Here is a 24,226-nt window from a genome sequence, read left to right as displayed (position 1 = left end):
TTCCTCCTTCAACTCGAGTATATGTATGTAATTGTGTATATGTATGTATGTACATGTATTACAATGCGTATATGTATGTAGGTATTTGTATATGTATGTGTGTATGAATGTATGTGTATATTTTTGACGTAGGACTACGTCTTTGTTTTCGATATGGGGGTGCACTCTGCAAATTCTACAAAAATGGTATGTAACGAAAAGTGGTCCAATTTTAAACGCATATAATTTAGCCATCTCACGATAAATTTCAAATTTTTTGCGCAAATCGCCCCGAAATACTTCTAAGAATAGATTCCAATAGATAAACCCAAAGATTTTTGATATCATAGCATTAAAAAATTAAATAATATACAACCTTGTCAAATATCGCGCATTTACACACAGAAGACAGCGCTTCCCAAGCCCTGTACGACGGATTAGTGTACCCTGCGTGCAACGCTTCTAAGAATGACGTCATCATCGACTATTTAAAGAACGGGCTTGGCCAGACACGCTCAGTTCCCTGTTGAACGGCTGGTGAAGCAGATCACTGCGCTGTGTTTTTACAGCCAATGTAGCTGAGCTAGAAGTCCGTTACACTGGCTGTGGAGGGACGCTACTCTGTGTCGTCCAACAGGCGACCGCTCCAACTGCTTCCTAAATTCCGCTGTAATGTTGCCAGTAAATTTTTGGTTTAACTAGCACATGTATTTGCTATTTGCGCTTGAAATTAAGTATTTTTTTTTTTTTTTTTATTTCGATTATAGAGGTTTTAACCGTAAGGTCATTCGCCTCTTCGGGTTAGAAAAATCTCTTATGAAAAATTTCTAACCCTATGTGCGGGGTCGGGACTCGAACCCAGGTGCGCAGCGTACAAGGCAATCGATTTACCAATACGCTACGCCCACCCCCTAGAAAATTAAGTAATGTAGTGGTAGTAATAAGCTTTCCATTTTGGTTTAAAACGCAAGGGCAGTTTTTAAAACAGGATTTGATTAATTAGTTTAGCTCATCTAAGCAATTTTATCAATTCTGCAATTTAAAAGGAATTTTACGGAACTTGGTGAATTTGGCCCCACTTGCAACTAGTATAATCAACCTGCACAAAGTGTTGTATAACGCAGGGCTGTTTTTGGAACAAAATCATTCAGCCCTTCGCTATGCAAAATCACGATATTATGACAGATGGGCTAAGCGCGGCCGTTTCTTTCAATCGGGAAAGGCCGCGTGGAATTTTGGTGAAACGCGCTAATAGTGTCGTGGTGGTACTAGTTGTCTCTTTCGCTCTACCCATCATCATCAGCGTTGACTCATTTTGCATTGTGCGCTTGGGTTCAATGTTTGGAGCGAATGTGCAAAGCAAAGTCATTATTTTCTAACTAATAAGTGAATGAGATATTACAATCACCTTATATGTTTCTTGTTAGACATGTTTTGTACATATCTGGTAAAAATAATTCGTCATAAACACATTTTTTCAAACATGATTCTTGATTTCTAAACATGTCCAAAAATAAGACATGTTTATAGCGGGTGGGTAAAATGAACATGTGGCGGTGGTAAAATGAACAGCTTCTGGTGACCTGCAAAATGTCCTGTATGTATGCAATGCGCAGCGTTGGAAAGCATTTTCCGATCAATGCTAATTCCCAACAAATCATGAGCTTTGCATACACACAGGGCATTTTGCAGGCAAAAAAAATTGTCACGGAAGAATTGAATTTTCATGACGTAATATTTACCATTTTACAATCCTGTGGCATCGAAAACACATCTACAAACTTGGGGTTATCCATGGGTGTTTGAACTTTTAGGATCTGTTTGAGAGCAACTAGAAAGCTTGTCCTATACATGAGATGTGATTATATTGTCTAAAATTTGATTTTTCTTCACCGGTCCGGGTGTTTTTTCCCACACACTAAGTACTAAGAAAATAAATATTTTACATTAAGTAGTATAGTCCTACGTCTAGAGTTCGTGCAACCCCATAGGGCTGCCCCTTGTAGTTTTTATGTATACATGTGTATATCTATGTATGTAAATATGCACAGGAAAAAGATGGAATTTTGAATTTGTTTTTATGCACATATTTGGAGCGTGAATATAAATGTAAAATTGCATTCCACCACAAATACACATAAATTGTCATGTTTTCTTTAACGAATTTCATTATAATTTTACATGTTGATTGAAGATTACAGTTGCATTAAACGGGATGCCAATGCACTTTAATGTATTTTTAATCCAATATTGTTGTAAAATAAATAACATGTAATATTATACGAACGAAAGTGTAAAATCATATGCTTTTGATGCTCCCATTGAGTGCATCGAATTCAATTCCATTGTCAATAAAATTTTTGATTCAAGCTTTGTATGTTTGCTTTCGTATTGATTTACATGTCGTTTAAATTTCATTATTTTTTGGTATGTGTATGTGTATATGTGTGTATATGTACATATAAATGTTCAAAAAATGGTTGCATTATACACGGGATTGTTTTGTAGTGCACACAATCTATTAATGTGAAAAACTGATACTTCTGGATAGAAGTCGGATCTTCCTCCAATTACAGCCCCTTGAAGATCTCCAATGGAACAACTTACACAAGTCCAACAGGCAGTGACACCAGACTAAGAGAAACGAAAGCGCTGAGGAAAACACGGAGTCTATCGGTTCTTTTTTAGTATTTCCCCTTTTCTTTCTTAAATAAGCAGGAATTCAAAAAATGTGGATGAGAGTCAAAGGAGACATAAATTGGAGATAGAAATGAAGGTAGAAAGCTGCAAAAATGGTAAGTTTTCTAGTACACATATGTTATGTTATATATACAAACTAGCTGTAACCCGGTGCGCTTCGCTACACCCATCAGGACTAAACGAAATATTTTAAAAATACTAAAAATAACAAATATTTTTGCTCGCGGATAGACAATGTTCTTAGTTTGACCCCCTGGAGCACAATTAAATTAATTACTCTGTTTTTCTACACACAATCGTTTGAAATCCCTTGATACCATTCGAATTCGAGGTAGCAGTACATCTATTACATATAAAACCAATACTCCTGAAAGCATGGTGGATCGACTGAATTAAATAATTCAACACGATAATCCATAGATTTATATGTGTAACAGAATTACCATAGATTTTATTTTGGAAGTTCTGTTTTCGAAACATATTTCCAATAATACGAAGACATAACGGAGTGTTGGTGGACGTGGGCAAAGTCAATTCATTAAAAATGGCACATTTAAAAAAATATTTTGGCGATACAGAGAGTGTTACTATATTCATTCTATATCATAGCAGAATACTGAAAATTGAGCCAGTGACAGAGAATCTCTTGAGGTATCTCGTTGAAAACTTGCTTTGTGGTGTACATTATAAATCAAAATATATTGGACAGCTTTAATTTTTTTCTTGATATTTGAATTTTTCATAGCATTCTGCAGCTAAAAATGCAATTTTCGCTAAAAAAAAATCATGAAATATATCTTTGTGAACAAAGTTATGATGACAATTTGGTTCAGTAGATTTAGAGTTTTGCTGTACATCGCATTTATTCGAGGTGTCTCCTGAAGATTTTCAATATTTTGCGGTGAACATTAAAAAAAATATTGTATTATTGTCTGAATAGACTAACACTCTCGGTATCGCCAATTTTTTTAAGCGCGATATTTTTTTCAACAATAATCGTACCCTCTTAAGCAAGAACTGATTTCATCAGTAAGTGTCGACTAACGGATAAAATTTGACGAAGATCGCGGACCACGCCACCAAATATTCGATTAGTTCCTTTTATGAATCATCGTGAATTCGTCCGATATAACAGTGTTGCATTCTTTCGGCATTTTGCTTAAATCCGAATTTTGATTGATATTGTAAGTAACGTTTTCCGCAAGCGCAAGATTTAGTGGCTATTTTAGGGCAGAGCTGTTCGTCCATAATCCAGTAATGTTGATTTTACTTCAGATGAAGCGATCGCAAGTGCAATTTTCAATTTAATTTTCGACAAATTCATGCAATTCATTAGTATTAGGTATATTGTCATTCGCGTAATAGATCTCTATCAAATAAATTCTTGCCATTTCATGTATGTGCTGGTAAACATACATGCAACAAAATTTTAGATTTTTGAAGTAATTGATAGATATTGCATCAGTAACCTTCCCTCTTCTTCAGATTCCGAAACCAACAATCATGTCCACCGTCTTGGTGGAAGAAATACTTATGCGAAATCATATATTATATATATATATATATATATATATATATATATATATATATATATATATATATATATATATATATATATATATATATATATATATATATATATATATATATATATATATATATATATATATATATATATATATATATATATATATATATATATATATATATATATATATATATATATATATATAGCTAAAAAAAGTTCTTCAGTATACCCCCCCCCCCCTCTTCCTTTCCTCGGCTTAGGTACTTCTCACCCTCCCCATCGTGCACAAAAACCACCCCATGACCATCTCCTTAGTGAAAAGAATACTTATGTCAAAATTGAATTAATCGCTAATAATCACATTGAACGAATAGATAGGGATTACTTCAGAACCCTCTTCCCCCCCCCCCCCCTCCACCCTTTCTTGGTCCACTCCCATCATCCATTGGCTCAGTAGGAGAAATACATATGTCAAACACTAATAAATATGGAGATATAAATAATTCTTTGCCTAAAAAACAACCCCCCCCCCCCCTAAGCTCAGTGTACCACCCCACCACAAAAAAAACCATACCATGAACATCATCTTGGGGGAAAGAATACGTATGCCAAATTTCATCAAGATCGGACTTGTAGTTTAGAAGTAGTTAGCGGACAAACATACAAACATACATTGATTTTTATATATATAGAAGAAGATAGATAGATATATAGATTGAACCAATATACCTAATACGCGTCGATTTCCTGCTTAAATGGAATCGAAAGTCTTACTGTAATGTTACAATCCAATTGATACAAACATTACAGTAAGGCGGGGCTAGTTGATGGAACGATGACCTCGGAACATGTCTGGCACTGTACACGAAATGGGTCATCGGAAAGTCAATTGAGCTAACACCTTCCTAAATCCGTGAACCAAGTTATTTGCATGAATGTTTAAATACATGCAAACATCTTTTTTCTGTAAATTACTACCAGCTAGTGGGAGATAGGATGGTTAACACACACACACACACACACACCTTGTTTTAGTATTTTTCCAAAAATAGTTTTATTCCGGAGTAGTTGTATTCCGGATTGCAAATGTTTTTCCAACAGAAATGCGAATGGTACTGTTATATGTAATGGTCAGGTCAGTTAATCCATCTTTAATGAGATATTCATTTCCAATATATTGATGATCTTTTTGTTTAGTAAGGTTTTAACCATAAGTTCATTCGCCTACACTGTAGAGCTATTCCCCGCATCTTATTCTATCATTCCACGACAAATTGCTTCAATACACATAGTTTAAATACACCTAGAAACGATGGCGTTTTTATATGTTTACCTCCATGGCAACTACACTACTCAACTTGCAAATTATCGATTGCTGTTATTTTTCAAAACAGTCAAACTAGCACGATAATTTTTTTTTTGAATTAGAATCAAATCCCAAAATAAGAGTAAATTTTAGATCAAATATACAGATTGTGCAATATAGACTTAAGTAAAGCTAACTCCGCTAGCGAATGACGGATCTCAATAGTAGCATGTCTTTAATAATATACGTACATGGAACTATTGAGAACCAGAGCTACATGTCCAAAGCCCTGGTAAGGGAGGATGGTTGTGATGATCTGGGCCGCGGTCACCACGTAAAGCAAGATAGGTCATAACCCCAATTCCAAGGCGTGAAGCGACCCGTGCCGAGGGATGAGTGATCGAGGGAGTGAAAAAGATGATCGTTAACGGAGTCTGTGGGGTACCTGGGCAACCCCCACAGTAAGCGTCCCTTACCACGTTAATGCGGAGCTCTGGCGTGGCGGACATTTATTCTCGCGCTACTCGTGGGTACTAAAATGGAGAACAAAAATAAAAATAACAATAAACAAACGGAGGTGCCAAACCCCTTTGCAAGAGGTGGTTTGGCGAGGTCTCCCCCCCTCGTGGAGAGAGTAGTGGAGCGACGAGTGCTGCATCTGATAGCACCAGTGACCCCCCAGTAGTGGTAGGAAATAGCCCTACCAACGCACTGGACGGGCCACTATCCGCGATGCGCAAAGTGGTGGAGCAGCTCGATTCAATAATCGAGTTCACTAGCGCAAAGCAAAACATAAGCAAGGAGTTGAAGCAGAGCCTCCTGGTGCTCCGGAAAACTGTTCGTGTCGCAAGACAGGAACAGCAAGCTTATGCCAAGAGGGTGTAATGTCGGGAGAAGTCCGACAGAGAAACCCAGACAGTGGCCTCCAAGAGGGAGAGAAGAGAGAAGGTAGATACAGGCACTCAGACAGTGGCCTTCACCTTCTATGGAGCAGCCATGTCGCTCGGAGCGGCGGCCGAACGCGAAGCGCCCGAGGAAGTCGCCAGGCGAGAGTGCAAAAACCGACACCACACGGCTTGCAACCGTTAAGGCCGGACGCCGTTTGGTCGAGGTAAGAGAGGGCGAGAGTAACCTCGCTGGGCAGAGCGATGGTACCAGCAACCCGGCGCGACCGGGGCAGGAGGGCGTAAACCCCTGGACGCTGATCACCAAGAAGAAGCCGACACCGACACCGGAGGTACCGCGGCCCGCGAAGAAGGCCAAGGACAGAGGTGAGGCCTTGTGGTTAAAAACCTACAAGGACAAATACGCCGACGTCCTAAAGTCGATGAAGGCGGCCGAAAGCCTCTCGGCCTTTGGGCAAGATGTGCGTAGCGTGAGACGCACCAACACGGGAGAAATGCTTCTGGTGCTGAAGCGAGGCGCACAATCTAGTGCGATGTACAAGGCCTTGGCCCAAGAGGTCCTTGGTAAAGGCGCCCAAGTCAGGTCGCTAGGGGCGGAAATGACTCTCCAGTGCAAGCATCTGGACGAGTTCACGACCGCAGAGGATGACGTCGCAGCCGTTAAGGAGCAATGCGACGTTACAATCGAGCGGGCCTCTGTGCGTTTTACAGAGGGACCCTCCGGCACCCAAGTAGCCTACCTCAGGCTACTGAAGGCGGATGCCAAAAAGGTAACCGAGAAAGGTAAGCTGAAGATCGGCTGGTCGGTATGCCCAGTTAGCATACCCCAGCCGCCTTCAGTGGATAGGTGCTATCGATGCCTTGACTCCGGCAAAAATCCTACGAGTGCAAGGGCATAGACAGGAGCAAACTATGTCGTCGCTGCGGCGAGGAGGGGCATAAGGAGCGGGGTTGCACTAAGGCGCACAAGTGCCTTATCCGCACCGCTAAGAAGCAAGCCCATAAACATGCTATGGGTGTCCTTCTTATTTACCTCACCTTCGTGTCCCTTCGGTGAGGTAAATAGGAAGAAGCCGTGAACGTCACACAGCTAAATCTTAACCATTGTGCAGCAGCCCAACAGCTGCTGTGGCAGTCGGTCTCGGAGTCGAGGACAGATGTCGCCCTTCTATCAGACCCGTACAACATCCCTGCCGGCAACGGCAATTGGGTGTTGGACGGGTCTGGAATGGTGGCAATCTGTACAACGAGACGGTTCCCGGTTCAAGAGGTAATACACTCCTCCGCCGAGGGTGTTGCGATTGCCAAGAGCAATGGTGTGTTCTACTGCAGCTGCTACGCTCCACAAGGTGCCCCATAGAACAGTTCAACCAGATGATCGACAGGCTCTCGTCAGACCTAGTGGGCCGGAAACCGGTAGTCATAGCGGGAGACTTTAACGCTTGGGCAGTTTAGTGGGCCAGCCGCTGTACAAATAGCAGGGGTCAAGCGCTAATGGAGGCGCTTGCGAAACTCGATACTGTACTAGCTAATAATGGCTCCGCTAGTACATTCCGTAGAAACGGGGTGGAGGCGTGGATTGACGCAACATTTGCCAGCCCGAGTCTGGTTCCAGGCATGGAATGGAGGGTAGACGAAGGCTACACCCATAGCGATCACTTAGCAATCCGCTTTAGTATCAACTATGGTGTGCAGCATCCGAGGGCGGGAGATCCCTGTCAGGTACGCGGGTGGAAGTCCAATCACTTCGACAGCGAAGCTTTCATCGCGGCCCTGGGACTGGAGGCCAACACCGACACTCTAAGCGGGGATGCGCTGGTAGCTGTTCTATCATGCGCGTGCGACGCCACTATGCCGAGAAAAACCCTGCCAAGAAACGGCAGATGCCCGGTATACTGCTGGAGTGCCGAAATTGCAGCTCTACGATTAGCCTGCCTCAGAGCTAGACGTAGGATGCAAAGAGCTCGCACCGAGGATGCAAGAGAGAACCGCCGTGAAGTGTTTCGAGCTGCGAAATTGGCCCTTAACAAGGTCATTAAAAGCAGCAAGAGAGCGTGTTTCGACAACCTGTGTGAGAGTGCCAACGCGAATCCGTGGGGTGACGCCTACAGGATAGAGATGGCCAAGACCAAAGGGGGCTCTTCACCCCCAGAACGGTCTCCGGACCGGTTGGCAACGATTATCGAAGTACTCTTCCCGTCTCGAGCCACAAGCCCCTGGCCACCTGCACTACGAAACAGTGCGGGCACGGCCGAAACGGTGGCTCCGGTGACGAATGAAGAACTACTCGCAGAGGCTAAATCCCTAGCAATGAACAAAGCTCCAGGGCCGGATCAGGGTTGTTAATCGATAATTAATCGTCATCGTCGATAACGTTAACCACCCGTCAACGTCATCGTCGATAATTCATCGGTGGTTATCGCGATACATTTTGCGTTACTTTCCCGTTTATTGGAGTTGAAGTTGATGCGGTCAACTTTCAATTGTTTTGAAATAAATAACTATTGGAGGACATGTTGCTGGCAGTTGAAAATCAATAGTTTTGGACATTTTCTATGCACAGGGGGGTCCGACGATGAGTCAAAATGGAATTTTTGTCAACTTTTCGGGAGAGTTTTATATTGAAGGGAAAGTTATTGGTAGTTGACAATCAATAGTTTTGGACATTTTCAATACACACGGGGTTCGACGATGTGTCAAAATGGATTTTTTCAACTTTTAGGGAAAGTTTATTATATTGAAGAAGTTATTGGTAAGTGAAAATCAATAGTTTTGGGCATTTTCAATGTACCGTCGGTGCGTCAAAATAGAATTTTTTTCAACTTTTCGCGAACTTTTTATATTGAAGGGCAGGTTGTTGGCAGTTGAAAATCGATAGTTTTGGACATTTTCAATTCACAGGAGGATCCACCAGTGCACAGTGTTTCCAAAGTGGCAAAAAGGTGAAATAAATTCTTTGAACCACGAAAAACATTTTTTAGCTATAGTGTCTTCAGCAAAGTTTATTTATATTTTTTTGCATTTAAAAAGTATTAGTTGGGTGATTAATCCCTCTAAAGCTGAGCAGCAAGTTTTTGTATGGTCATTTATGAAAATAAAAAAAACTTTCTTTGGCAAAGTTGTTGAGAATATCTTAAGTATTAACTTCGCTGAAGAGACTATGTGTCTATCTGTCGATTTTAAAATACATTTGTGGAGATTTCTTTGATATACCCCTGAAAATTGCTTTTTTAAAAATACTTTTTCTGGTAATTTTGTAGAATTTCAAAATGCTCCAAGATTTTGTTCAGCATAAGAAAATACAGAATTTTTGTAATGTAAGTTTATTTGTATCTCTTACAACTTAGAAATTATCGAATGTTGTGTCCAAAAAGCAAAACAAACACTATCAAAATCGTTTGGTGGGCTCCAACCTACGTTCAAGTCAAATTCGAGTAAATTCCTTCTTTAGCATATTTTTCTTATCTTAGAGATGCAAAATATACAAAAATAATAATACTGTACTGTAAGGCCTCCTTAAGGGAAATTTTTACTAAATGATCAGAACGGGTTATGAGGCTTTGTCGAGGTACTAAAGAAGAATATTTTAACCGCTCCGATTTATTAAAAAGAAAGAAAAAATATGTTAGTCCAGGTGTTTGCGTTTCGACTTCGTCTCTTCAGAACCAGAAATAATATGTGCCGATTTTGCCAATGTCATCGTTTTATCAGCCTAAAATTCGCCAAGGGGCTGATAAAAATGGGTCTTCACTGTATTCAAAAAACCGACTAAAACTCTATTATGAGGCCGTTCATAAATTACACTACATATTTAAGGGTAAAAGAAGGAAGAATGAAGCATCTTGTTACATAGTGTAGAAAAGAAACGGAGGAGGGGGCTAAAAGCTTCCTAACTAGAAAATGGCTAAATGCTTCCTAACTAGAAAAAATCAAACATTGGAAATGTGTATGTATATTCTCTTTTTTAAAATCCGGAATCTTCTAGTTTAAATTAAAATTATAATAAAATCTGTTAATCACCACACCACTAAAATGTGTAGTGTAATTTGTGAATGGCCTAATAATAGTGGTTTAGAAGTTTTTTTTCAATACACTACAATTTTGCGTGCTATAAATTACTAATTACACAATAGCTCAAAATTTGTTTTCTTCATGGTCAAAACAATTTTGATCACCTTTTTGCCGCTTGGAAACACTGTGCTTGGAAACACTGTGCACCTGGGACTTACTCGAAAAGTTGAAAAATTCAATTTTGACACATCGTCGGACCCTTCTGCGTATTGAAATGTCCAAAATTATTGATTTTCAATTGCCAACAACTTTCCCTTCAATATAATACACTTTCCCGAAAAGTTTAAATTATTTCATTTTGACGCATCGTTGGACCCCCCTGTGCATAGAAAATGTCCAAAACTATTGATTTTCAACTGCCAACCACATGTCCTTCAATAGGTATTTATTTCTAAACAATTGAAAATTAACCGGATCAACTTCAACTCCAATAAATGGGAAAGTAACGCAAAATGTATCGCGATAACCGATGAACTGACGTTAACGATGAAAACGAAGATACAATTATCGACGATGACGATGAAGGCGACGATACATTATCGTTAACGGAGTTTCCGATGACGATACATCATCGTTAACGAGTAACGCCGATAAATTATCGTGAAAAATGTATCGTATTAACAACCCTAGGCCGGATGGAGTTCCAAACAACGCTCTCAAGGCATCGATCATAGCGAACCCGAACATGTTCAGGCTAGCTATGCAGAGGTGCCTTGACGAGTGCCATTTCCCCGATAGATGGAAAAGGCAGAAATTGGTGCTGTTGCCGAAGCCCGGGAAGCCGCCAGGCGACCCATCGGCGTACAGACCAATCTGTTTGATCGACACGACTGGCAAACTGCTTGAGAGGATTATCCACAACAGGCTAACCCCGTACGCGGAAGGTACGGACGGCCTGTCAAGCAACCAGTTTAGCTTTCGGAAGGGTAAGTCCACAGTGGACGCTCTCAACTCAGTGATAAATACTGCCGAGATAGCGATCCAACGAAAAAGGCGAGGCATTCGATACTGTGCGTTAGTGACACTTGACGTGAAGAACGCATTCAACAGCGCAAGATGGGATGCCATCGCGCTCTCGTTACACCGGCTTAGCCTACCGGTGGGTCTGTACCGGATCCTGGAAAGTTACTTCCAGAACCGCGGACTGCTATACGAGACCGATGCCGGTCAGCAAAGGGGTTCCGGTTACCGCCGGAGTCCCGCAGGGCTCGATCCTAGGCCCGGTGCTATGGAACCTCATGTATGACGGGGTTCTGAGACTGAAGTTCCCTCCTGGGGTCAAGATCGTCGGCTTTGCCGACGACGTAACCTTGGAGGTCTACGGGGAGTCAATTCCTGAGGTAGAGCTAACCGCAGAACACGCGATCAGCACGGTGGAGGAATGGATGAGCGCGAGAGGCCTGGAGCTCGCTCATCATAAGACGGAGGCAGTTATCGTCAACAACCGCAAGTCGGAACAACATGCAGTTATCCATGTGGGAGAAGACGTGATCACTTCACAGCGAAGTCTGAAGTCTCTCGGAGACATTATAGACGACAAGCTGACCTTCGGCAGCCATGTCGACTATACATGCAAGAGAGCGTCGACTGCCGTTGCGGCTCTATCGAGGATGATGTTCAACAGCTCAAAGGTGTGTGCCAGTAGACGTAGGTTACTGGCAGGCGTTGCCGTATCTATCCTCAGGTACGGCGGCCCGTCATGGTCAAGAGCACTGAGGGTAACCAGTTACCTACAGAAACTGGAGAGCACCTACCGCGTGATGTGCCTCAGAGTGATATCTGCCTACCGCACGGTATCACACGATGCATCCTGCGTGATAGCGAGCATGATGCCAGTCGGGTTGGTCATTCGGGAAGATGAGGAGTGTTTCGAGCTACGTGGAAATAGAGGAGCCCGCGAGCGCACCAGGGTAACCTCAGTCGCCAGATGGCAGCGTGAGTGGGACAACTCCTCGAAAGGTAAGTGGACCCACCGGCTGATACCTAGCATATCGAGCTGGGTGGGAAGACCCCATGGGGAAGTTCACTTCCACCTGACACAATTCCTGTCAGGCCATGGCTGTTTCCGACAGTACCTCCACAGGTTCGGGCGCACGGAGGTCCCAGCTTGCCCGGACTGCCCAGGTGTAGACGAAACTGCAGAACACATACTGTTCGTATGTCCTCGGTTCGACGTCGAAAGAAGAGCAATGCTTGACGTCTGTGGCTGGGACACAACCTCTGATACCCTTATTCAGCGGATGTGTCAATCGGTGGAGAAGTGGAACGCAGTCTCGGCTACTACCATCCAGATTGCCTGTAGGCTACAGGTAATCTGGCGAACCGAGCAACAGACGACGGGCACGGCTAACTAGTGATTGGTTAGTTGTAGCGAAAAAGGCCAAGCGCAAAAAAGGGAGTGAATGGTCTGTTCATGCTGAGGCAGGTTTGGCGCGGCGACTGGCAACCGCGTAAGGGGTAAACCCAGCCACCCCGAAGCAAGACAGAAGAGTGAGTGTATAGGCGTATAAGTGGACTGCCTCATGCCAAGACGGGAGGGTCGTAGCGTAGTATGTTAGGACTTCCCAAGTAGCAATTGCAACTTGTTGAAAGTTTGAAACGTTGCATAACTGCTACACAATATTTTTTATTGTTGGATATTTAAGGAAAGAATTTCCACGGGTTTTTAAACTGTTTGTGCAACTATGTAACTATAGATCTGACCAATAGTGTTAAGTATGCAAATATCAATAACAGTTGTGAAACTAATCAGAAACTTTGCAAACTTTCACAAACAGTGTAACAAGTTGCAAATGCCCCTTTGTTTACCATTCCACCCTAAAACAGAACTGTCCAACTACCCAGTGCTCGACAAATGGAACAGCTATTGTTTTCATTATTTTGCTGCAATTGAGAACATGTTGCACAACATACAAACAAAGTGCGCTTTTTCCATAACATAGTTGTTACCAAGAGAGTTACAAATACTATACAGCAACAAAGCGTGCTACTTGGGTTAGCTATCGATGCCTTATGGCGTGGCAGAGGAGTGAAAGGGTGAGCATCCAAGTCAGTCTCACACGGCATGTTAAAGGTGAGCACAAAAGTAAGCCTCACATGGTATAGCAGAGGCTAGCACAAAAGTAAACCTAGCAAGGAACGAAAAAGATGAGCACACAAGTCAGCCTCGCATGGTATGTCAGAAGTGGGGCCTAAGAAAAATGTCCCACATGGGATGCCAGGGGGAGTGACAGAGGTACAATAGAGTGGCACGATCGAGAGTGAATCAGGTGATAGGGTGAGCACCCAAGTCAGCCTCACATGTTATGGGTGAGGCGAGCACAAAAGTAAGCCTGGCAAGGAATGAGTAAGGTGAGTACACAAGTCAGCCTCGCAAGGAACGAAAAAGGTGAGCACAAAAGTCAGCCTCATGTGGAGTGTTTGAGAGTGAATCAAAGTGCGATAGAGAGAGCACCCAAGTAAGCCTCATACAGAACGTGTGAACGAGTCAGTGAGAGTGAATGAGTACATTAAGTACAGCCATCCCCCCAGAAGTAATACCGAGGGGTAGTTCCTGGGAGGAACGATGGCGGAGCCTAATGGAGTTTAGTCGGTATTAATGGCAGCGTCACCATTCGAGCCCGACACGCCCCCAGTGCACCCCGTGCGGTAGCTTGGACCCTACCAATAGCACGTGTACTGGGCTAGGACGTAAAGGTCTTCGCCATTGTAAAAAAAAGACTTAAGTAAAGCTTGGCGTAAAGTAGCCCCAATTTTAGATAAAATAGACATAAAATTGACATATCAAAAATACGGACAAAAAGTACCAACACAAATAATTGTTTTACAATGCCATGTTAATTTCACTTAATCTATATCCTCTTATCTAATAATTTGACTAGTATATCACACTTTCCCAAGAGAATTTAGGTTACAATGCTTTTTGCATATATTTTATATTTCAGTTTCATCGCCTACTACGATTATTTGCAATCATTTCTTAAACCTATTTTCATTTTTTATATTTGTGTTGGACCGGCGAATAATACTATGTTTTTGTCAAAATATAACGTTAAATTTGAACTAGAAGCTCAAGTATCATTCTTTAATTTTGGCGTAAAGTAGCCCCCGTGGCGTAAAGTAACCCTATATATTAGGGTGGGGCATTGTTATATGGAAAAACGTAATCATAACCTAATCAACCGAACACAGCACTTTTTAGGTTCCATTTGGGGTCCCAAAAAACTGTGCAAAATTTGGGGTCGATTGGATTTGACCCGGCGTAGCGCATTGCGTTTGAAATTTGTATGGAAATTAGTGTAGGAAAACCTACTTTTTTGCATTTTAAATTTTACAGACTACAATTCTTTCGGCAGTATACCAACAATTAGGCAAAAGTGCCGAAGGATGCATGGTGCTAGAATGTCTCTACAACAAGTTATTGCTGTTCAAAGATCGATAGATCGAATTAATTGCCTAAAATCTTTTTTTTGCCAACACTGCGGGAGTACCAATGATATTTCATATAGCATACCAAAATAACATCATATACTTTAGATTTACCACATTGGTATGTTTGGATGAATTATTCAAAAGCCTTAGCTCAATTTCATGGGCGTAGGTAGTTTCGTAATAGGGCGTAGTGAAGGGTGAGGGAGGAGGGGGAGGCTTCAACATATAGAAATTGTAACTGAAATAACTGAAATCTTGTGGAGTTGAAATGTAAAGTAAAAATTGCTGTTGAACTTTGGCTCTTGTGGATTGTGTAAATGCTGTAAAATAATTCATCTGAACATTCCAACTCGATAGATTTTAGATATTTCAGTTCAAATTACCATATTTAAAAGTCTCCCCCCCTCTCCCCTCACTACGCCCTATTGCAAATCTACCAATGCGCATGAGATTGAGCTAAGGCTTTTGAATAATTCATCCAAACATTCCAATGTGGTAAATCTAAAGTATATGATGTTATTTTGGTATGCTATATGAAATATCATTGGTACCCCCGCAGTGTTGGCAGAAAAAAATATTTTTGGCAATTAATTCGATCTATAGAACTTTTAACAGCTATAACTTGTTCTAGAGACATTCTAGCACCATGCATCCTTCGGCAAAGTTGTTCAGCATATCCTGGACTACACTATCTAATTGTTGGTATACTGCAGAAAGAATTGTAGTCTGTAAAATTAGAAATGCAAAAAAGTAGGTTTTCCCATACTAATTTCCATACAAATTTCAAACGCTATGCGCTACGCCGGGTCAAATGCGATCGACCCCAAATTTTGCAGAGTTGCTTGGGACGCCAAATGGAATGAAATGAAATGAAAAAACGATCAATTTGCCCCACCCTAATATATATATATATATATATATATATATATATATATATATATATATATATATATATATATATATATATATATATATATATATATATATATATATATATATATATATATATATATATATATATATATATATATATATATATATATATATATATATATATATATATATATATATATATATATATATATATATATATATATATATATATATATATATATATATATATATATATATATATATATATATATATATATATATATATATATATATATATATATATATATATATATATATATGTATATATATATATATATATATATATATATATATATATATATATATATATATATATATATATATATATATATATATATATATATATATATATATATATATATATATATATATATATATATATATATATATATATATATATATATATATATATATATATATATATATATATATATGTTCGCTTCTACAAACTTACCCTACCAACACGCCGCCAATGTGAGCCAAAATTTCACTCACCTATCGACAATCTACCCGTATCTCACCGCTATCGAGAAACAATCGAGGCGTTATCAAACGTGCCTCTCGAGATGCTGGGCAACGATCACCACCGACAGTGCATGCATACCTACGATCGAAGGGACATCGCGTCCCATTTTATTCCTCTAGTTTAAGCGCAATTAATGTTATAGTAATTAATATATATTATTTAATAGAGTAGAATTTTTATGTGATATTAAAATGTGTTGTGTGCGTAATAACGTGACGTGCAATTAATCGCTGAATTCTCCAAGCGATCGAGATCACTTTCCTGTAAGGGTTGATAGCACCCATCCTCATTGGTTTGGTTGAACCAGCCACAGAAACTCGCAAGGGTTCAGGTACGGCGCGGAGAAACTGTCGGTCCGCCTATCGGATTAGTTTCCGAATTTCTTCCCGGCTATCGACATGGTCCTTCGAACCGGATAGACGTCGATAGGAATCATCCGTCTACCCGGACAAAAGCTTCATCGCGTCGTATTAAAACAGAATGGCGGACGCGCCATGGTGAAACCGCATGCTGCTAAAAATTTAATAAAAGGCATTCACAATGCCTCACTAAGGTGAGTGCGGTTCCATTAATTTAATTTACCCTAATTTTTCTACCGGGTCTAAATTTTTATGTGGCTATACTATTATCGCGCGTTGATCATCGCTGATTCACCGAGAGAATTTCACACATAACCAACAACTGCAATCAATATCTGGGGACGTATATTATTTTCGGCTCTTTTGGGACATCATACAATTTCGGTATTGAACAAGGCCGACGCAGCCTGCAACTGTTGACTAATCCCAGCAATTCAGTGCTGGTCGAGTTCGGGAGGAGTAGCAGATATATTTTCAAGGCATTAAATTTGCCTCAATCAGGTAATTGAGGTTCCTTTCACATTATCCCGCCCTTTCGGTCTACGCGGTCTTTTGCTTGCAGGCGATCTTTTCTTCAATGTCGGCGGTAGAGCGGAAACTGCGTGGGTTGAAAAACCGAAAACGCAGTATAATAACATCATTCACATGCATTACGTCCTTCGTCAACAACTTCCAATCAGAGCGAGATGCAATCGAGGTTCCGGTCCGTTTAGAGAATTTTGTGGCGTTGTGGAATGAATTCAACGAGGTACAGGCCGAATTGGAGAGCATGGAGGAATCTGAGGAGACTATGGAGTCATACCTGAAGGAACGAACAGAATTCGAGAAGGCATACTACCGTGTTAAGGGTAAGCTGCTGCTTTACAATAAACCCAACACAGATTCTCAAGACTCTCAGCGTCGGCTTCAGGAGCCATCCTCGCAAATGCCCCACATAAAATTGCCCGATGTGCGGCTGCCTGTATTTAGTGGAGATTTCGAAACATGGCTCAATTTCCACGACCTTTTCCTATCACTCGTTCACTCCTCAGCGCACTTATCTACAATCCAAAAATTTTACTATTTGCGTTCCTCTCTGGCGGGCGAGGCGCTCAAATTGATACAAACAATTCCCATCTGCAATGAACAATACCCGGTGGCGTGGAAAATGCTTGAAGACCACTTTTCAAATCCTCGTCGACTAAAACGCACTTACGTGCAGTCCCTATTCGACTTCCCATGCATGAAGCGAGAAACGGCTTCAGAGTTACATTCACTCATCGAAAAATTTGAAGCTAACGTGAAAATTTGCAAGCAACTTGGAGAGCGCACCGAGCACTGGGACGTATTGCTTATTCATTTACTCAGCACTCGTTTGGATACGGTTACAAGGAGAGATTGGGAGGAGTATGCTGAGATGAATCAAACTACGAAGTTCAGCCAGTTGATCGAGTTTCTTCAACGCCGAGTGAATGTTTTGCAAACGGTAGTCTATAAATCTGGAGAGACACAACAACAGCCGTCAGCTGTAAAAAAGCCAGTCATGCAACGTTCTGGATATTATGGATCAGTACAAGGCAACTCGAGTGGCTGCATAGCGTGTTCAGGTCCACATTCCCTCTATCAATGCGAAACATTTTCAAACTACGCCACACACGAGAAAGAGCAATTTGTGCGTCGGAACCAGTTGTGTAGGAATTGCTTACGTAGAGGACATATGGCGAAGGATTGTAGTTCGGAAAGTAGCTGTCGAAAATGCCGTGGTCGTCACCATACCCAGCTATGTACAATCCAGAGAACCGAGAGAAGTAGTCAAGCAGCTTCGATTCCTTTACAACTAGAACACTCAAATTCAACAACGTTACCTACCAACCAAGGCACAGTTTCTTCTACACCAGCTGCACACACGGGGGTAACAAGTTGCAAAGCGCATGGTGAAGGTACGAGCAAGATTTTGTTGGCAACAGCTATTATTATTCTAATAGATGACAACGGGCATGAGCACCCAGTTCGTGCGCTGCTGGATTCGGGAAGCGAATGTTGTTTTGCCAGCGAGAGAGTCAGTCAGCGAATGGCTGTTCGTCGCAACAAGGTAGATCTTCCAATTGCGGGCATAGGACAATCGTCAACGCAAGTACGGTTCAAATTTCGCTCGACATTGAAGTCTCGGATTACGGCATATACGGATGTGGTTGATCTGTTTGTCCTCCCAAAGGTGACAATCGAATTACCTTCCCTTGCCATTAACACATCTTCTTGGGCCATACCGACAGGAATTCAGCTTGCGGACCCTTCCTTTTACGAACCAGCTGCGATTGATGTCGTATTAGGTGCAGAAGTATTTTTCGACCTTTTTACAGTGGCAGGTCGAATTCCTTTGGGGGATTCTTTACCATGTCTCGTTAATTCTGTGTTTGGCTGGGTTGTTTCTGGAAGGACGGCATTAGCAACCGATCATACACCTGTGACATGCAACGTCGCTACCATGTCAGATATACATCGTTCCATGGAAAGATTCTGGACTATTGAAGATGATACATCGCCAGCGTATTCACCGCAGGAAACATTCTGTGAGCAATATTTCCGCGATACAGTTACCCGTGATACCGACGGTCGATATTGTGTTAGATTGCCATTAAAAAGAGAAAATTTAAGCAATTTGGGAGATAACAAGATCACCGCATTCCATAGATTTCGTCTCATTGAGCGCCGATTGAGCCGAGACGTTAAGCTTGCCGACGAGTATCGAGGATTCATGGAGGAGTATGTACAACTCGGTCATATGGAACTAATCAGTGAAGCTCAAGCTGAGATACAGCCATCCTTCTTTCTTCCCCATCATCCCGTCATTCGAGAAGAAAGCAGCACTACCAAGGTTCGGGTCGTGTTTGACGGTTCTTGCAAGAGTGCAACAGGCCTCTCGTTAAATGACGTCATGCTGGTAGGTCCAATAATCCAAGAAGACCTGCGCTCCATAGTCATGTGATCTCGCCTACATCCGATAATGTTGATCGCTGATGTCGCAAAAATGTTTCGGCAAATTCGACTGCACCCCGAAGACACTCCGTTGCAGAGAATATTTTGGCGATTTTCACCATCTGAGCCAGTTAGCATGTATGAATTGAAGACAGTTACGTACGGCACCGCTTCAGCACCGTACTTGGCCACCCGCGTTCTTCAACAGCTAGCAAATGATGAGCAGCAAAACTATCCCGTTGCAGCCAAAGCCACCAGCGAAGATTTTTATGTGGATGACTTTCTCTCAGGTGCTAAGACTGTTGAGGAGGCAGTTGAACTGCGTGTTCAGATGGAAGCAATGTTCGACTCAGCAGGTTTAAAGCTTCGTAAATGGGCCAGTAACTCGTCTGCTGCCCTAATGGATGTACCAGAAGAGGATCGAGCACTGCAACAGACCATCGAGTTCAGTATGGATCAAACCATCAAATCACTAGGATTGCATTGGGAGCCGCATACAGATCGTCTGAAATATAGGATCGAAACACCCTGCTTTGAACCTTCCAAGACAGTAACCAAACGCTCTGCACTCTCCTGCATAGCAAAATTATTTGACCCATTGGGTCTAGTGAGTCCGGTTGTAGTGACAGCTAAAATCTTTATGCAGGCTCTGTGGAGTCTAAAGGGCGAAAATGGAAAACCGATCGACTGGGACAGAGAATTACCAGATCCAATGAGGGAGAGGTGGACATCGTATTACTCTCAGCTACCTTTGTTGAGTGAGCTCCGCATCGAACGAATAATTTTGATCCCCAAGGCGATTGCAGTTGAACTCCATTTTTTCTCCGATGCTTCGGAGCACGCGTATGGTTCATGCGTCTACGTTCGATCAATAAATGCAGTAGGCGAGGTGAAGATAGCTCTTCTGACTTCGCGATCTAAAGTTGCGCCATTAAAACAGCAGTCAATACCACGTCTTGAATTGTGCGGGGCATTGCTTTCGGCAGAGTTGTACGGGAAGGTATCAAAGGCGTTGCGTGTTTCAGCAAAGGCATACTTTTGGGTGGATTCAACAACCGTATTGAGCTGGCTGAAATCCCCTCCATCTACATGGACTACCTTTGTTGCTAACAGGGTTTCGAAGATACAGCATGCAACTCAAAACTGCGAATGGAATCATATTGCTGGGTCAGAAAATCCAGCCGACATCGTATCCAGAGGGCTGCCTGCAAATGATTTGCTGGAGAGCAAACTGTGGTGGCAGGGTTCACCGTGGCTTATACAACAAAGGGAATCCTGGCCTGTTCAAGTACTCGGAATGGTAGATAGGTCGGAAATTTTGAAGGAAGAACGGAAGACAGCCTTAGTAGCTGCTCCTGCTACACCTTCGTTCATCGAGGAATTTGTTGCAAGGTTTTCGGATTATCAACATATGCTTCGAGTTACAGCCTACTGTCGACGCTTCGTAAATAATGTTCGGTATAAGGGAAAAAATCGTGTGATTTCGATTTGTCTCACAACAGCTGAACTTCGCGATGCAGAATTGTTGCTTATCCGTCTGGTTCAATTAGAAAGCTTCCCGTCGGAATGGAAATCACTACAAGAAACGCAAACGGTCAGCTCGAGTTCACGCCTACGTTGGTTTCATCCGATGCTCATGACAGACAATGTTATGCGCATTGGCGGACGTTTGGGTCGGGCTACAGTTCCGTTCGACTCAAAGCACCAGATCCTGCTTCCAGGGTCGCATCACTTCACGAAACTACTAGTTCGATGCTATCACCAGCGATTACTACATGCAGCTGTGCAGCTTTTGACCAATACACTTAGACTTCGTTTTTGGATACTTGGGGGTCGTAGTGTCTTGCGTCGAACCATACACTCGTGCATCACATGCTTTCGAGCCAAACCGAAGCTAGTCGAACAATTTATGTCCGAGCTGCCTTCTCAGAGAGTGACCGCATCAAGACCGTTCTCAATCGTCGGCATTGATTTTTGGGGACCAATTTATCTTAAACCTCGTCACCGTCGAGACGCCCCACCGAAGGCATATGTAGCAGTGTTTGTGTGCTTTTCCACAAAGGCCGTGCATATGGAGTTGGTCGTTGACCTTACTACAGTCAAATTTCTTCAAGCTTTCCGTCGTTTTGTCTCCCGTAGAGGCCTTTGTTCGGATGTATGGACAGATAACGGCAAGAATTTTGTCGGTGCGGCCAACGAGCTTCGGAAAATAATGCGCAACGAAGACTTTAAACAGTCGATGGCCCGCGAATGCGCTGACAGCGGGATTCGCTGGCACTTTAACCCTCCGAAGGGTTCTCACTTTGGCGGCCTTTGGGAGGCAGCCATAAATTCCGCGCAGAAACATTTCATCCGTGTTCTGGGTGACACGAAGCTCGCATTTGACGATATGGAGACCCTTTTAACACAGATCGAATGCTGCCTCAATTCACGTCCCCTTACGAAGCTTCATGAGGACCCATCGGATTTGCAAGCTCTCACTCCAGGGCATTTTTTAGTCGGAGCGGCACTCAAATCTGTTCCTGACACCGATTACGAATCAATCCCTTTCAACAGGCTGCACCAATGGCAGCAAACCCAGAAGATATTCCAAGACATCTGGAAGCGATGGCACGTCGAGTACCTTGCATCCCTTCAACCACGTACAAAATGGTACAAACCACCTGTGAATCTGCAGCCTGATACGCTTGTCATCATTCTGGACGAAAATCTTCCACCAATGCGCTGGCCAATGGCGCGTATCCGCGATGTGCATCCTGGGAATGACGGAGTGATTCGAGTTGTTACACTTCAGACAGCAAACGGAATCATCACCCGTCCCGCAGCGAAGGTTTGCATTCTTCCGATAGAGTCGGCGGAATGTGCGCCAACGAACACAAACGCAACGCAACAGTGATCAAGTTAGAGGTTTCCATCTAGATCAACCTTACCAAATACGTCGGTTTCTGCCGGAGCAGATCAACCATAAGAGGTTTCGGTTCGGATGGATCAACGAAGCGTCAACCCACAACCATGCGCTGAGGAAGGCGTATTTATTAGAACCACAAGGCCCTTAAATTGTAGGGTCCAGGTAAGGACCTGTCCATTCTTTCTACTTTTTTGAAACCCGCTACCGGGTCTTATTTGTTTTCATGGTATCCGACTGGAATGGTCTGAGGAGGAACGTTATAATCTACAACGAGTCAAGATTCATCAAAGGGAAGAACGACACACACGAATCTACACGAACTGCACCAACATCGAGGACAGTCTACGAACGGTTCAGAAATCGTTATTTCAGCGGGGGCTGGATGTTCGCTTCTACAAACTTACCCTACCAACACGCCGCCAATGTGAGCCAAAATTTCACTCACCTATCGACAATCTACCCGTATCTCACCGCTATCGAGAAACAATCGAGGCGTTATCAAACGTGCCTCTCGAGATGCTGGGCAACGATCACCACCGACAGTGCATGCATACCTACGATCGAAGGGACATCGCGTCCCATTTTATTCCTCTAGTTTAAGCGCAATTAATGTTATAGTAATTAATATATATTATTTAATAGAGTAGAATTTTTATGTGATATTAAAATGTGTTGTGTGCGTAATAACGTGACGTGCAATTAATCGCTGAATTCTCCAAGCGATCGAGATCACTTTCCTGTAAGGGTTGATAGCACCCATCCTCATTGGTTTGGTTGAACCAGCCACAGAAACTCGCAAGGGTTCAGGTACGGCGCGGAGAAACTGTCGGTCCGCCTATCGGATTAGTTTCCGAATTTCTTCCCGGCTATCGACTATATATATATATATATATATATATATATATATATATATATATATATATATATATATATATATATATATATATATATATATATATATATATATATATATATATATATATATATATATATATATATATATATATATATATATATATATATATATATATATATATATATATATATATATATATATATATATATATATATATATATATATATATATATATATATATATATATATATATATATATATATATATATATATATATATATATATATATATATATATATATATATATATATATATATATATATATATATATATATATATATATATATATATATATATATATATATATATATATATATATATATATATATATATATATATATATATATATATATATATATATATATATATATATATATATATATATATATATATATATATATATATATATATATATATATATATATATATATATATATATATATATATATATATATATATATATATATATATATATATATATATATATATATATATATATATATATATATATATATATATATATATATATATATATATATATATATATATATATATATATATATATATATATATATATATATATATATATATATATATATATATATATATATATATATATATATGGCTTAAAATAATCCGTAGAACATCGCTAGGGGGGTGTCGCCCCCTAGCGATGTTCTACGGATTATTTTAAGCCATTTTCGCCAAG

General features: G+C 41.2%; 3 protein-coding genes across 6 annotated transcripts in view; 2 read left to right on the top strand and 1 right to left on the bottom strand.

Annotated features, from left to right (window-relative positions):
- Positions 1-24,226, bottom strand: part of LOC131689707 (calcium/calmodulin-dependent protein kinase type 1) — a 128,373-nt gene that overhangs the window by 43,989 nt on the left and 60,158 nt on the right. The gene's annotated exons all lie outside the window — the stretch shown is intronic.
- On the top strand, positions 17,316-19,703 carry LOC131687792 (uncharacterized). The gene has a single exon (XM_058971885.1). It carries the CDS (start codon positions 17,316-17,318, stop codon positions 19,701-19,703), a length of 2,388 nt encoding a protein of 795 aa, XP_058827868.1.
- LOC131687791 (uncharacterized) lies at positions 19,830-22,589 on the top strand. Its single transcript, XM_058971884.1, has one exon. The coding sequence runs from the start codon at positions 19,830-19,832 to the stop codon at positions 22,587-22,589; it is 2,760 nt and encodes a 919-aa protein (XP_058827867.1).

Source organism: Topomyia yanbarensis, chromosome 3 (genome assembly GCF_030247195.1).
Source record: "Topomyia yanbarensis strain Yona2022 chromosome 3, ASM3024719v1, whole genome shotgun sequence".
In the NCBI taxonomy this organism is placed as follows: domain Eukaryota; kingdom Metazoa; phylum Arthropoda; class Insecta; order Diptera; family Culicidae; genus Topomyia; species Topomyia yanbarensis.
This window is presented reverse-complemented; position numbering and strand designations above follow the sequence as displayed.

Bases quoted from the DNA above. Each gene is read 5' to 3' on its own strand.
- LOC131687792 (XM_058971885.1), top strand. From the start codon at position 17,316: ATGTCGGCGGTAGAGCGGAAACTGCGTGGGTTGAAAAACCGAAAACGC.
- LOC131687791 (XM_058971884.1), top strand. From the start codon at position 19,830: ATGTATGAATTGAAGACAGTTACGTACGGCACCGCTTCAGCACCGTAC.